General features: G+C 41.6%; 1 protein-coding gene across 2 annotated transcripts in view; it reads left to right on the top strand.

Annotated features, from left to right (window-relative positions):
- The first annotated feature begins 335 nt into the window (after nucleotides 1-335).
- The window catches only part of LOC135567389 (NLR family CARD domain-containing protein 3-like), a 31,903-nt gene continuing 16,235 nt past the window's right edge, over nucleotides 336-16,003 (top strand). Inside the window, exons 1-3 of one of the 2 annotated variants that reach the window (XR_010462339.1) lie at nucleotides 336-477; nucleotides 1,276-1,374; nucleotides 15,909-15,965. Coding sequence is in view for 1 of the 2 variants with exons in the window: in XM_065014786.1 (XP_064870858.1) it covers nucleotides 1,292-1,374 (83 nt within the window). In the remaining variant the exon portion in view is untranslated. The remainder of the gene's footprint in view (nucleotides 478-1,275; nucleotides 1,375-15,908; nucleotides 15,966-16,003) is intronic. The other variant, XM_065014786.1, reaches the window with a different exon arrangement.

Raw genomic sequence — 16,003 nt, 5'->3', positions numbered from 1 at the left:
AGGTAATAATGGTACAATATGAATAACATTCCACCATGAGGTCACTAGGTAATCTGACTGCAGGAAAGCAGTAGCTACACAGCGATGTTATTGGAAACACAAGGCTTTTCTGGTAAACAGGTTAAACTGGGTTTCTGATGATGCTGACATGGGGTCAGAGCTACTAAACTTTAACAGAAATGATGGAGTCCTAAATTAATCAGTAACAAAAATTACACAAAGTTTCCTGACATTGGGGAGGTGAATAAACGGTTCCCAAGGTTTCATTCTCAACACAAAGGAAACTCTCACTGACTTGACATTTTCTGGTTTTGAATTCAGGCTGCAAGGTAAGAATTCTACCAGGGATTATTCATGTAGGATGTTGGTAGAAAGTTGAAGATACAGAGCCACTTGTCATCAGAAAGGTGCTCTCTCAGCAGAACCGAAAATATTTCAATGACTTGACATGTTCTGGTTGTGAATTCAGGCTACAAGGTAAGAATCTTCCCAGGGATTATTGTAAAGTGTGAAGAGAAATTAAATGTCTGGTGTTATTTTAGTATAGTGAATGACAGTAAAACACTCAGATGTAACAGTCCATTTCACCTGGGACAGCTACGTGACAGTTCAATTATACAAAATGGCGCTAACTGGGGCATAGGCAAGTCACATTCAATAACATGTTGTTCATATAGCTAACTGGGTGTAGTCAAGTCACATTCAATAACATGTTGTTCATATAGCTAACTGGGTGTAGTCAAGTCACATTCAATAACATGTTGTTCATATAGCTAACTGGGTGTAGTCAAGACACATTCAATAACATGTTGTTCATATAGCTAACTGGGTGTAGTCAAGTCACATTCAATAACATGTTGTTCATATAGCTAACTGGGTGTAGTCAAGTCACATTCAATAACATGTTGTTCATATAGCTAACTGGGTGTAGTCAAGTCACATTCAATAACATGTTGTTCATATAGCTAACTGGGTGTAGTCAAGTCACATTCAATAACATGTTGTTCATATAGCTAACTGGGTGTAGTCAAGTCACATTCAATAACATGTTGTTCATATAGCTAACTGGGCGTAGTCAAGTCACATTCAATAACATGTTGTTCATATAGCTAACTGGGTGTAGTCAAGTCACATTCAATAACATGTTGTTCATATATTGCGTAGGCAATGAAATGAAAAAACATATTGTTCATATATTCGTATATTGAGGATATTTTACAATTTGTATATTTATTCATGTATTATAGTTCAATGACATGTTGGATCTCTGTTTAGGGGTCATTGCTCGAAAATGAGTCTCTCTGGGGAGAGAGAGGAGGGCAGCCAATTCTCTAAAATGAGTCTCTCTGGGGAACATGACACCAACGTTAAGAGGTGAGATTACAATTTTGTTTAAGAATTTATGAAGAGTTTATATCCATAATTTTTTCACATTTGTGTTTTTTCATCAGAAATTAAGTCTTCTGGGTGCCTTCATGTGTAAAATATTACTTTTCTAAGATTCATAGATTGTAGTGTCTGATATTTTCCCCTAAACGTCAACTGAGCGGTGCAGAGACACCATTCAAATGTGTGCAGATTCATCACATCTTCAGCTGGAAACACTAAGTGATGTTGTCCGTCTGTGACCAAAGAGAAAGTGGTCTTAGTTCAATTCTATGAAATTATTTAGTTTATTTTTTTCATTTTGGGGGCTGAACATCACAGCGAATATTGTTACATCACAGCGAATATTGTTACATCACAGCGAATATTGTTACATCACAGTGAATATTGTTACATCACAGCGAATATTGTTACATCACAGTGAATATTGTTACATCACAGCGAATATTGTTACATCACAGTGAATATTGTTACATCACAGCGAATATTGTTACATCACAGTGAATATTGTTACATCACAGTGAATATTGTTACATCACAGTGAATATTGTTACATCACAGAGAATATTGTTACATCACAGTGAATATTGTTACATCACAGTGAATATTGTTACATCACAGTGAATATTGTTACATCACAGCGAATATTGTTACATCACAGTGAATATTGTTACATCACAGAGAATATTGTTACATCACAGTGAATATTGTTACATCACAGTGAATATTGTTACATCACAGCGAATATTGTTACATCACAGCGAATATTGTTACATCACAGTGAATATTGTTACATCACAGCGAATATTGTTACATCACAGCAAGATGAAACTAATATTGTTACATTCTCTAGATTCTCCCGTTTCATTTGATCTATAGAGCCCCACAGTGGAGGTGTCATAATACCCATAACACCTAGAGGTCAAACAGGGAAATGGTTCCAATAGTTTTATAGAGCCCCACAGTGGAGGTGTCATAATACCCATAACACCTAGCGCTCAAACAGGGAAATGGTTCCAATAGTTTTATAGAGCCCCACAGTGGAGGTGTCATAATACCCATAACACCTAGCGGTCAAACAGGGAAATGGTTCCAATAGTTTTATAGAGCCCCACAGTGGTGTCATAATACCCATAAGACCTAGCGGTCAAACAGGGAAATGGTTCCAATAGTTTTATAGAGCCCCACAGTGGAGGTGTTATAGTACCCATAACACCTAGCGGTCAAACAGGGAAATGGTTCCAATAGTTTTATAGAGCCCCACAGTGGAGGTGTTATAATACCCATAACACCTAGCGGTCAAACAGGGAAATGGTTCCAATAGTTTTATAGAGCCCCACAGTGGAGGTGTTATAATACCCATAATACCTAGCGGTCAAACAGGGAAATGGTTCCAATAGTTTATAGAGCCCCACAGTGGAGGTGTCATAATACCCATAACACCTAGCGGTCAAACAGGGAAATGGTTCCAATAGTTTTTCCACCTTGCATTTTTCCCATAGGGAATTGTAGAAACACTTGAGCCTTTTGGATGGACACTTCTAATGTAACTCTATGGCAGCATCCAATGGGCTTTATTTTTCGAGATCTCCCTGTAGATGTTGAGGTGACATAGTGTCTCCATGAGTGACAGAACACTGAGCCAATCATGACTAACTACAGAACATTGCCAACCCCTATGCTCAGTATTTTCCACTGGCTGCTCATTGCCTTCATTCATGCAGAGATGGGCAGCCTGAAGGTCTCCTCATTGATTTAGCTGGGAAGGGGAGAAATTGTGCTTTACATTGGTATTCATATTACAGTTGACCTGGAAGTATTACGTTTTTAGGAGCTAAAATAAGGTCAATTGTACGGAACAGTGCAATATACAAATGTTTGTTAGCTATCTTTACGCTTCCACTGTCTGATTCTCCTCTCTTCACTAGATGGACGGTAACTTTAGTGTTTAACCCCTCTGTATCCAAGGACCGAACTTTTGAATATTATTTTCGGGGCTCTTCAAGTAGGCTAGACACCTTACATTTTTAACTATGTTTTTTTCTGATGAAAACTAGTTCATTGCATCTGCCATGGAGCCCAGTTTCATAATATTACCTTATTTGCCTAGCTATGACGAAATCGCACAGAGTGGGCTGAGGTGATCTTGGGGAATAACGATGGAGTTCGCTACAGTGTTGAGGTACCGAAGTTTGTTGTTCAGACGAACGTCCTGCTAGCTAGCCAAGCTAGTCGGTAACTTTAGTGTTTAACCCCTCTGTGTCCATGGACCAAACTTTTGAATATTATTTTCGGGGAGCCTCAAGGGTTTAATTGTTTGTAAATCTTTAGTGGAGAGCTCTCCATTTTGGTTTTCGGTTTGCCTTCAGAAAGTATTCACACCCCTTGAATTGTTCCACATTTTGTTGTGTCAAAGCCTGAATTTAAAATGGATTCATTCAGATGTTTTGGGGTCACTGGCCTGAACACACATCACCCCATAATGTCAAAGCCTGAATTTAAAATGGATTCATTCAGATGTTTTGGGGTCACTGGCCTGAACACACAACACCCCATAATGTCAAAGCCTGAATTTAAAATGGATTCATTCAGATGTTTTGGGGTCACTGGCCTGAACACACAACACCCCATAATGTCAAAGCCTGAATTTAAAATGGATTCATTCAGATGTTTTGGGGTCACTGGCCTGAACACACAACACCCCATAATGTCAAAGCCTGAATTTAAAATGGATTCATTCAGATGTTTTGGGGTCACTGGCCTGAACACACAACACCCCATAATGTCAAAGCCTGAATTTAAAATGGATTCATTCAGATGTTTTGGGGTCACTGGCTTGAACACACAACACCCCATAATGTCAAAGCCTGAATTTAAAATGGATTCATTCAGATGTTTTGGGGTCACTGGCCTGAACACACAACACCCCATAATGTCAAAGCCTGAATTTAAAATGGATTCATTCAGATGTTTTGGGGTCACTGGCCTGAACACACAACACCCCATAATGTCAAAGCCTGAATTTAAAATGGATTCATTCAGATGTTTTGGGGTCACTGGCCTGAACACACAACACCCCATAATGTCAAAGCCTGAATTTAAAATGGATTCATTCAGATGTTTTGGGGTCACTGGCCTGAACACACAACACCCCATAATGTCAAAGCCTGAATTTAAAATGGATTCATTCAGATGTTTTGGGGTCACTGGCCTGAACACACAACACCCCATAATGTCAAAGCCTGAATTTAAAATGGATTCATTCAGATGTTTTGGGGTCACTGGCCTGAACACACAACACCCCATAATGTTAAAGCCTGAATTTAAAATGGATTCATTCAGATGTTTTGGGGTCACTGGCCTGAACACACAACACCCCATAATGTCAAAGCCTGAATTTAAAATGGATTCATTCAGATGTTTTGGGGTCACTGGCCTGAACACACAACACCCCATAATGTCAAAGCCTGAATTTAAAATGGATTCATTCAGATGTTTTGGGGTCACTGGCCTGAACACACAACACCCCATAATGTCAAAGCCTGAATTTAAAATGGATTCATTCAGATGTTTTGGGGTCACTGGCCTGAACACACAACACCCCATAATGTCAAAGCCTGAATTTAAAATGGATTCATTCAGATGTTTTGGGGTCACTGGCCTGAACACACAACACCCCATAATGTCAAAGCCTGAATTTAAAATGGATTCATTCAGATGTTTTGGGGTCACTGGCCTGAACACACAACACCCCATAATGTCAAAGCCTGAATTTAAAATGGATTCATTCAGATGTTTTGGGGTCACTGGCCTGAACACACAACACCCCATAATGTCAAAGCCTGAATTTAAAATGGATTCATTCAGATGTTTTGGGGTCACTGGCCTGAACACACAACACCCCATAATGTCAAAGCCTGAATTTAAAATGGATTCATTCAGATGTTTTGGGGTCACTGGCCTGAACACACAACACCCCATAATGTCAAAGCCTGAATTTAAAATGGATTCATTCAGATGTTTTGGGGTCACTGGCCTGAACACACAACACCCCATAATGTCAAAGCCTGAATTTAAAATGGATTCATTCAGATGTTTTGGGGTCACTGGCCTGAACACACAACACCCCATAATGTCAAAGCCTGAATTTAAAATGGATTCATTCAGATGTTTTGGGGTCACTGGCCTGAACACACAACACCCCATAATGTCAAAGCCTGAATTTAAAATGGATTCATTCAGATGTTTTGGGGTCACTGGCCTGAACACACAACACCCCATAATGTCAAAGCCTGAATTTAAAATGGATTCATTCAGATGTTTTGGGGTCACTGGCCTGAACACACAACACCCCATAATGTCAAAGCCTGAATTTAAAATGGATTCATTCAGATGTTTTGGGGTCACTGGCCTGAACACACAACACCCCATAATGTCAAAGCCTGAATTTAAAATGGATTCATTCAGATGTTTTGGGGTCACTGGCCTGAACACACAACACCCCATAATGTCAAAGCCTGAATTTAAAATGGATTCATTCAGATGTTTTGGGGTCACTGGCCTGAACACACAACACCCCATAATGTCAAAGCCTGAATTTAAAATGGATTCATTCAGATGTTTTGGGGTCACTGGCCTGAACACACAACACCCCATAATGTCAAAGCCTGAATTTAAAATGGATTCATTCAGATGTTTTGGGGTCACTGGCCTGAACACACAACACCCCATAATGTCAAAGTGGAATTATGTTTTATGAAGTCTTTACAAAATGTATTTAAAATGAAAAGCTGAAATGTCTTGAATCATTAAGTATTCAGCCCCTTTGTTATGGCCCCAAGTCTAAAGAGGTTCAGGAGGAGAAATGAGCTTAACAAGTCACACAATAATCAGCAGTGGTGCTGCAGTGGTGCTGCAGTGGTGCCTGGGTAATATCACTGGGGAACACATGGTACAACACATGTGTTGTGATAATAGTGGGTAACATGATATACAACACATGTGTTGTGATAATAGTGGGTACTGGGGAAGATATCACTGGGAAGAAGTGGTAATATCACTGGGGAACACATGTGTTGTGATAATAGTGGGTAATATCACTGGGGAAGACATGTTACACCACATGTGTTGTGATAATAGTGGGTAATATAGTGGGTAATATAATATCACTGGGGAAGACATGTTACACCACATGTGTTGTGATAATGTGATATCATATGTGTGTTGTAATATAGTGGGTAATATCACTGGGGAAGACATGTTACACCACATGTGTTGTGATAATAGTGGGTAATATCACTGGGGAAGACATGGTACACCACATGTGTTGTGATAATAGTGGGTAATATCACTGGGGAAGACATGTATTGCATTTAACAGACAGTTACAACTAAAAGATACCAACAACTATTTAGTCTAATCAACGTAAACTACATATGTGGCAGTCCATGGTTCTGATTTATGTGTGTGTGTGTGTGTGTGTGTGTGTGTGTGTGTGTGTGTGTGTGTGTGTGTGTGTGTCAGCAGATTTCTCTACTTGTTGTTGATGTTGAACTTCAACACACGGACACTCGAAGTCAAACTTAAATGAATAATTTAGTTAACTTCTTGCGTCGAGCCATCCCGGATCCGGTATCGTGACTACAGCCTCAAGCTCATTACCATAACGCAACGTTAACTATTCATGAAAATCGCAAATGAAATGAAATGAATCTATTTGCTCTCAAGCTTAGCCTTTTGTTAACAACACTGTCATCTCAGGTTTTCAAAATATGCTTCTCAACCATTGCAAAACAAGCATTTGTGTAACAGTATTGATAGCTAGTGTAGCATTTAGCGTAGCATTTAGCGTTAGCATTCAGCAGGCAACATTTTCACAAAAACCAGAAAAGCATTCAAATAAAATCATTTACCTTTGAAGAACTTCGGATGCTTTCAATGAGGAGACTCTCAGATAGCAAATGTTCAGTTTTTCCTGAAAGATTATTTGTTTAGGACAAATCTCTCCGTTTTCTGCGTCACGTTTGGGTAAAAAAATGTAATAATAAGTCATTAAAACGCAAACTTTTTTCCAAATTAACTCCATAATATCGACAGAAACATGGCAAACCGATGTTTAGAATCAATCCTCAAGGTGTTTTTCACATATCTATCGACGATAAAATCCTTCGTGGCAGTTGACTTTCTCCTCTGAAGAAATGGAATGCGCATGGACCTACAGATTACGCAATAATTTCGACACAGGACACCGGGCGGGACACCAGGTAAATGTAGTCTCTTATGGTCAATCTTCCAATGATATGCCTACAAACACGTCACAATGCTGCAGACACATTGAAGAAACGACACAAAGGGCAGGCTCATTCCTGGCGCATTCACAGCCATATAAGGAGACATTGGAACACAGCGCATTCAGAATCTGGGGCATTTCCAGTATGAAACTTCATCTTGGTTTCGCCTGTAGCATTAGTTCTGGGGCACTCACAGATAATATCTTTGCAGTTTTGGAAACGTCAGAGTTTTGTCTTTCCAAGGCTGTCAATTCTATGCATAGTCGAGCATCTTTTCGTGACAAAATATTGCACTTAAAACGGGCACGTCTTTTTATCCAATAATGACATAGTGCCCCCATAGGTTGAAGAGGTTAACTGGAGAGGTTTAAACCACCTCAATGCACCATAGAACATGCATGAACCAAAACAGAGTGAGAGAAGAGATTCTCTTCAGCAACAAAATTCCAGAAGAACAAAACGGTCTATCACCCTGTCATACTGTTTAATTTTTCATTTTTTTTATTTCACCTTTATTTAACCAGGTAGGCTAGTTGAGAACACCTTTATTTAACCAGGTAGGCTAGTTGAGAACACCTTTATTTAACCAGGTAGGCTAGTTGAGAACACCTTTATTTAACCAGGTAGGCTAGTTGAGAACACCTTTATTTAACCAGGTAGGCTAGTTGAGAACACCTTTATTTAACCAGGTAGGCTAGTTGAGAACACCTTTATTTAACCAGGTAGGCGAGTTGAGGACAAGTTCTCATTTGCAACTGCGACCTGGCCAAGATAAAGCATAGCAGTTCGACACATTTAACAAAACAGAGTTTCACATGGAATAAACCAACATACAAGCAATAATACAGTAGATCTATATACCTATCTGCTTTCGTCGATTCCGGAGCAAACATCAATTACTCCGGAGCTAGCCAGCTCCGTCAATCACTCCTGAGCTACGTCAATCACTCCTGGGCTGCAGTCACCTATCCGGACCCGTTTTACTGCCTACGCGGAGCCCCACCAGGCCTTCACAACTGGACTGCCGACGTTATCTACCCGAAGGAGATCCGGCTGGCTCCTCCGTCGCGACGTTACCTGAACGCCCATCTGCGGCCTGCTAACCGTTAGCTGTCTTACCGGCTGCTCTCAGAATAGACAATCGGACAATTTATTTATTTTTATTATTATTATGTTTCTTCTTGGGCCTCTATAACTATATCTATTGTTTTTATTTTTTTGTTGTTGTGTGATTTGGACTAATCCCCTCTACAACACGGAACCCCACTAATCTACTGACGGAACGCAAGAGGTGGCTAACAACAGACCTCCATCCTATGCTAGCTTGCTACCGATGTCCTGGCTAGCTGTCTAAATCGCCGTGACCCCCAAACCAACCTCTCCACTCCCTGGACCCTTTTGATCACTCGACTAAGGATGCCTCTCCTTAATGTCAATATGTCTTGTCCATTGCTGTTCTGGTTAGTGTTTATTGGCTTATTTCACTGTAGAGCCTCTAGTCCTGCTCACTATACCTTATCCAACTTATTAGTTCCACCACCCACACATGCAATGACATCTCCTGGTTTCAATTATGTTTCTAGAGACAATATCTCTCTCTTCATCACTCAATGCCTAGGTTTACCTCCACTGTATTCACATCCTACCATACCTTTGTCTGTACATTATACCTTGATGCTATTTTATCGCCCCCAGAAACCTCCTTTTACTCTCTGTTCCAGACGTTCTAGACGACCAATTCTTATTGCTTTTAGCCGTACCCTTATTCTTCTCCTCCTATGTTCCTCTGGCGATGTAGAGGTGAATCCAGGCCCTGCAGTGCCTAGCTCCACTCCTATTCCCCAGGCGCTCTCTTTTGATGACTTCTGTAACCGTAATAGCCTTGGTTTCATGCATGTTAACATTAGAAGCCTCCTCCCTAAGTTTGTTCTTTTCACTGCTTTAGCACACTCTGCCAACCCGGATGTTCTAGCTGTGTCTGAATCCTGGCTTAGGAAGACCACCAAAAATTCAGAAATTTTAATTCCAAACTACAACATTTTCAGACAAGATAGAACTGCCAAAGGGGGCGGTGTTGCAATCTACTGCAAAGATAGCCTGCAGAGTTCTGTCCTACTATCCAGGTCTGTACCCAAACAATTTGAACTTCTACTTTTAAAAATCCACCTCTCTAAAAACAAATCTCTCACCGTTGCCGCCTGCTATAGACCACCCTCTGCCCCCAGCTGTGCTCTGGACACCATATGTGAACTGATTGCCCCCCATCTATCTTCAGAGCTCGTGCTGCTAGGCGACCTAAACTGGAACATGCTTAACACCCCAGCCATCCTACAATCTAAACTTGATGCCCTCAATCTCACACAAATTATCAATGAACCTACCAGGTACCCCCCCAAAGCCTTAAACACGGGCACCCTCATAGATATCATCCTAACCAACTTCCCCTCTAAATACACCTCTGCTGTCTTCAACCAAGATCTCAGCGATCACTGCCTCATTGCCTGCATCCGTAATGGGTCAGCGGTCAAACGACCTCCACTCATCACTGTAAAACGCTCCCTGAAACACTTCAGCGAGCAGGCCTTTCTAATCGACCTGGCCGGGGTGTCCTGGAAGGATATTGATCTCATCCCATCAGTAGAGGATGCCTGGATATTTTTTTAAAATGCCTTCCTAACAATCTTAAATAAACATGCCCCATTCAAGAAAATTAGAACCAGGAACAGATATAGCCCTTGGTTCTCCCCAGACCTGACTGCCCTTAACCAACACAAAAACATCCTATGGCGTTCTGCATTAGCATCGAACAGCCCCCGTGATATGCAGCTGTTCAGGGAAGCTAGAAACCGTTATACACAGGCAGTTAGAAAAGCCAAGGCTAGCTTTTTCAAGCAGAAATTTGCTTCCTGCAACACTAACTCTAAAAAGTTCTGGGACACTGTAAAGTCCATGGAGAATAAGAACACCTCCTCCCAGCTGCCCACTGCACTGAAGATAGGAAACACTGTCGCCACTGATAAATCCACCATAATTGAGAATTTCAATAAGCATTTTTCTACGGCTGGCCATGCTTTCCACCTGGCAACTCCTACCCCGGTCAACAGCACTGCACCCCCAACAGCAACTCGCCCAAGCCTTCCCCATTTCTCCTTCTCCCAAATCCATTCAGCTGAAGTTCTGAAAGAGCTGAAAAATCTGGACCCCTACAAATCAGCCGGGCTAGACAATCTGGACCCTTTCTTTCTAAAATTATCTGCCGAAATTGTTGCCACCCCTATTACTAGCCTGTTCAACCTCTCTTTCGTGTCATCTGAGATTCCCAAAGATTGGAAAGCAGCTGCGGTCATCCCCTCTTCAAAGGGGGACACTCTTGACCCAAACTGCTACAGACCTATATCTATCCTACCATGCCTTTCTAAGGTCTTCGAAAGCCAAGTCAACAAACAGATTACCGACCATTTCGAATCTCACCATACCTTCTCTGCTATGCAATCTGGTTTCAGAGCTGGTCATGGGTGCACCTCAGCCACGCTCAAGGTCCTAAACGATATCTTAACCGCCATCGATAAGAAACATTACTGTGCAGCCGTATTCATTGATCTGGCCAAGGCTTTCGACTCTGTCAACCACCGCATCCTCATCGGCAGACTCGACAGCCTTGGTTTCTCAAATGATTGCCTCGCCTGGTTCACCAACTACTTCTCTGATAGAGTTCAGTGTGTCAAATCGGAGGGTCTGCTGTCCGGACCTCTGGCAGTCTCTATGGGGTGCCACAGGGTTCAATTCTTGGACCGACTCTCTTCTCTGTATACATCAATGAGGTCGCTCTTGCTGCTGGTGAGTCTCTGATCCACCTCTACGCAGACGACACCATTCTGTATACTTCCGGCCCTTCTTTGGACACTGTGTTAACAACCCTCCAGGCAAGCTTCAATGCCATACAACTCTCCTTCCGTGGCCTCCAATTGCTCTTAAATACAAGTAAAACTAAATGCATGCTCTTCAACCGATCGCTACCTGCACCTACCCGCCTGTCCAACATCACTACTCTGGACGGCTCTGACTTAGAATACGTGGACAACTACAAATACTTAGGTGTCTGGTTAGACTGTAAACTCTCCTTCCAGACCCATATCAAACATCTCCAATCCAAAGTTAAATCTAGAATTGGCTTCCTATTTCGCAACAAAGCATCCTTCACTCATGCTGCCAAACATACCCTTGTAAAATTGACCATCCTACCAATCCTCGACTTTGGCGATGTCATTTACAAAATAGCCTCCAATACCCTACTCAACAAATTGGATGCAGTCTATCACAGTGCAATCCGTTTTGTCACCAAAGCCCCATATACTACCCACCATTGCGACCTGTACGCTCTCGTTGGCTGGCCCTCGCTTCATACTCGTCGCCAAACCCACTGGCTCCATGTCATCTACAAGACCCTGCTAGGTAAAGTCCCCCTTATCTCAGCTCGCTGGTCACCATAGCATCTCCCACCTGTAGCACACGCTCCAGCAGGTATATCTCTCTAGTCACCCCAAAACCAATTCTTTCTTTGGCCGCCTCTCCTTCCAGTTCTCTGCTGCCAATGACTGGAACGAACTACAAAAATCTCTTAAATTGGAAACACTTATCTCCCTCACTAGCTTTAAGCACCAACTGTCAGAGCATCTTACAGATTACTGCACCTGTACATAGCCCACCTATAATTTAGCCCAAACAACTACCTCTTTCCCAACTGTATTTAATTTATTTATTTATTTTGCTCCTTTGCACCCCATTATTTTTATTTCTACTTTGCACATTCTTCCATTGCAAAACTACCATTCCAGTGTTTTACTTGCTATATTGTATTTACTTTGCCACCATGGCCTTTTTTGCCTTTACCTCCCTTCTCACCTAATTTGCTCACATTGTATATAGACTTGTTTTTTTTTACTGTATTATTGACTGTATGTTTGTTTTACTCCATGTGTAACTCTGTGTCGTTGTATGTGTCGAACTGCTTTGCTTTATCTTGGCCAGGTCGCAATTGTAAATGAGAACTTGTTCTCAACTTGCTTACCTGGTTAAATAAAGGTGAAATAAATAAAATAAATAAATAAAAAATGAGGCAGGATAAGAGAGGTAATACATACAGTAGATCTATATACAGCATGTGTAAATGAGGCAGGATGAGAGAGGTAATAAATACAGTAGATCTATATACAGCATGTGTAAATGAGGCAGGATAAGAGAGGTAATAAATACAGTAGATCTATATACAGCATGTGTAAATGAGGCAGGATGAGAGAGGTAATAAATACTGTAGATCTATATACAGCATGTGTAAATGAGGCAGGATGAGAGAGGTAATAAATACAGTAGATCTATATACAGCATGTGTAAATGAGGCAGGATAAGAGAGGTAATAAATACTGTACATACCTTTATTTTATGTCCTCGGCTACTTGGCTAAATAGCTTGGTTCGCAACGTTCGCTAGTTAACTATTAAATATTAGCCGTCTACATCTAGCTACATATTGAACTTCCATCCTCTCAGGTCAGGGGCGCAATGTGTGAATTAATGATTAGTTCAGAATCAGCTTTATAATCATTAGCCAGTATGGAGAATTATGGTGACTTAAAAACAGTTACAGAGTTTAATGGCTGTGATAGGAGAACACTGAGGATGGATCAACAACATTGTAGTTACTCCTCAATACTAACCTCACTGACAGAGTTTAATGGCTGTGATAGGAGAACACTGAGGATGGATCAACAACAGTATAGTTACTCCTCAATACTAACCTCACTGACAGAGTTTAATGGCTGTGATAGGAGAACACTGAGGATGGATCAACTACATTATAGTTACTCCTCAATACTAACCTCATTGTCAGAGTGAAAAGAAGGAAGCCGGTGGCAAAGCAGTTCACTTTTTGTCCTGAATACAAAGTGTTATGTTTGGGGCAAATCCAATACAACCCCTTACTGACTGCCATTCTCCATATGTTCAAGCATAGTGGTGGCTGTTTGGGGCAAATCCAATACAACCCCTTACTGACTGCCATTCTCCATATGTTGAAGCATAGTGGTGGCTGTTTGGGGCAAATCCAATACAACCCCTTACTGACTGCCATTCTCCATATGTTGAAGCATAGTGGTGGCTGTTTGGGGCAAATCCAATACAACCCCTTACTGACTGCCATTCTCCATATGTTGAAGCATAGTGGTGGCTGTTTGGGGCAAATCCAATACAACCCCTTACTGACTGCCAGTCTCCATATGTTCAAGCATAGTAGTGGCTGCATCATTTACATTTACATTGTAGTCATTCAGCAGACGCTCTGATGCAGAGGTGAGTCATATAGCAGACGCTCTGATCCAGTAGTGAGTATTATAGCAGGCGCTCTGATCCAGTAGTGAGTCATTTAGCAGACGCTCTGATCCAGTAGTGAGTATTTTAGCAGACGCTCTGATCCAGTAGTGAGTCATTAAGCAGACGCTCTGATCCAGCAGTGAGTCATTTAGAGTCAGTGATTTAGCAGGCGCTCTGATCCAGTAGTGAGTCATTTAGCAGACGCTCTGATCCAGTAGTGAGTATTTTAGCAGACGCTCTGATCCAGTAGTGAGTCATTTAGCAGACGCTCTGATCCAGTAGTGAGTATTTTAGCAGACGCTCTGATCCAGTAGTGAGTATTTTAGCAGACGCTCTGATCCAGTAGTGAGTATTTTAGCAGACGCTCTGATCCAGTAGTGAGTCATTTAGCAGAAGCTCTGATCCAGTAGTGAGTATTTTAGCAGGTGCTCTGATCCAGTAGTGAGTCATTTAGCAGACGCTCTGATCCAGTAGTGAGTCATTTAGCAGACGCTCTGATCCAGTAGTGAGCCATTTAGCAGACGCTCTGATCCAGTAGTGAGTCATTTAGCAGACGCTCTGATCCAGTAGTGAGTCATTTAGCAGACGCTCTGATCCAGTAGTGAGTCATTTAGCAGACGCTCTGATCCAGTAGTGAGTCATTTAGCAGACGCTCTGATCCAGTAGTGAGTCATTTAGCAGACGCTCTGATCCAGTAGTGAGTCATTTAGCAGACGCTCTGATCCAGTAGTGAGTCATTTAGCAGACGCTCTCATCCAGTAGTGAGTCATTTAGCAGACGCTCTGATCCAGTAGTGAGTCATTTAGCAGACGCTCTGATCCAGTAGTGAGTCATTTAGCAGACGCTCTGATCCAGTAGTGGGGGACCTGATCCTAGATCATAATGAATCAGATTACATGGAGAGGGGGACCTGATCCTAGATCATAATGAATCAGATTACATGGAGAGGGAGACCTGATCCTAGATCATAATGAATCAGATTACATGGAGAGGGGGACCTGATCCTAGATCATAATGAATCAGATTACATGGAGAGGGAGACCTGATCCTAGATCATAATGAATCAGATTACATGGAGAGGGGGACCTGATCCTAGATCATAATGAATCAGATTACATGGAGAGGAAGGACCTGATCCTAGATCATAATGAATCAGATTAGATGGAGAGGGGGACCTGATCCTAGATCATAATGAATCAGATTACATGGAGAGGAGGACCTGATCCTAGATCATAATGAATCAGATTACATGGAGAGGAGGACCTGATCCTAGATCATAATGAATCAGATTACATGGAGAGGGGGGACCTGATCCTAGATCATAATGAATCAGATTACATGGAGAGGGGGACCTGATCCTAGATCATAATGAATCAGATTACATGGAGAGGGGGGACCTGATCCTAGATCATAATGAATCAGATTACATGGAGAGGAGGACCTGATCCTAGATCATAATGAATCAGATTACATGGAGAGGGAGACCTGATCCTAGATCATAATGAATCAGATTAGATGGAGAGGAGGGAGACCTGATCCTAGATCATAATGAACCAGATTACATGGAGAGGAGGACGTGATCCTAGTTCAGCACTTCAACTCTGGGACACTGCCTGTATGAAACAGAACACATAGTTGTAAAGTCTAGTTACAGCAGGTGTTTACTGCCATCTAGTGGAAGATACCAATACAACACTTTATTATCAGGGTGGGGAGGCGGCTGAGCTGAAACAGAACACATAGTTGTAAAGTCTAGTTACAGCAGGTGTTTACTTCCATCTAGTGGAAGATACCAATATAACACTTTATTATCAGGGTGGGGAGGCGGCTGAGCTGAAACAGAAAGTAAAGTTGTTCTTTTGTTCAGGATCCATTTTGAGACGACAGAGCAGAAAAGACTATATGGAGATTATTGAAAAATAAAGTAAGTATTTCTGAACAATAATCTATTCTAATGGACAG

The sequence above is a fragment of the Oncorhynchus nerka genome, unplaced genomic scaffold, assembly GCF_034236695.1.
Source record: "Oncorhynchus nerka isolate Pitt River unplaced genomic scaffold, Oner_Uvic_2.0 unplaced_scaffold_2111, whole genome shotgun sequence".
Taxonomy (NCBI): Eukaryota; Metazoa; Chordata; class Actinopteri; order Salmoniformes; family Salmonidae; genus Oncorhynchus; species Oncorhynchus nerka.
This window is presented reverse-complemented; position numbering and strand designations above follow the sequence as displayed.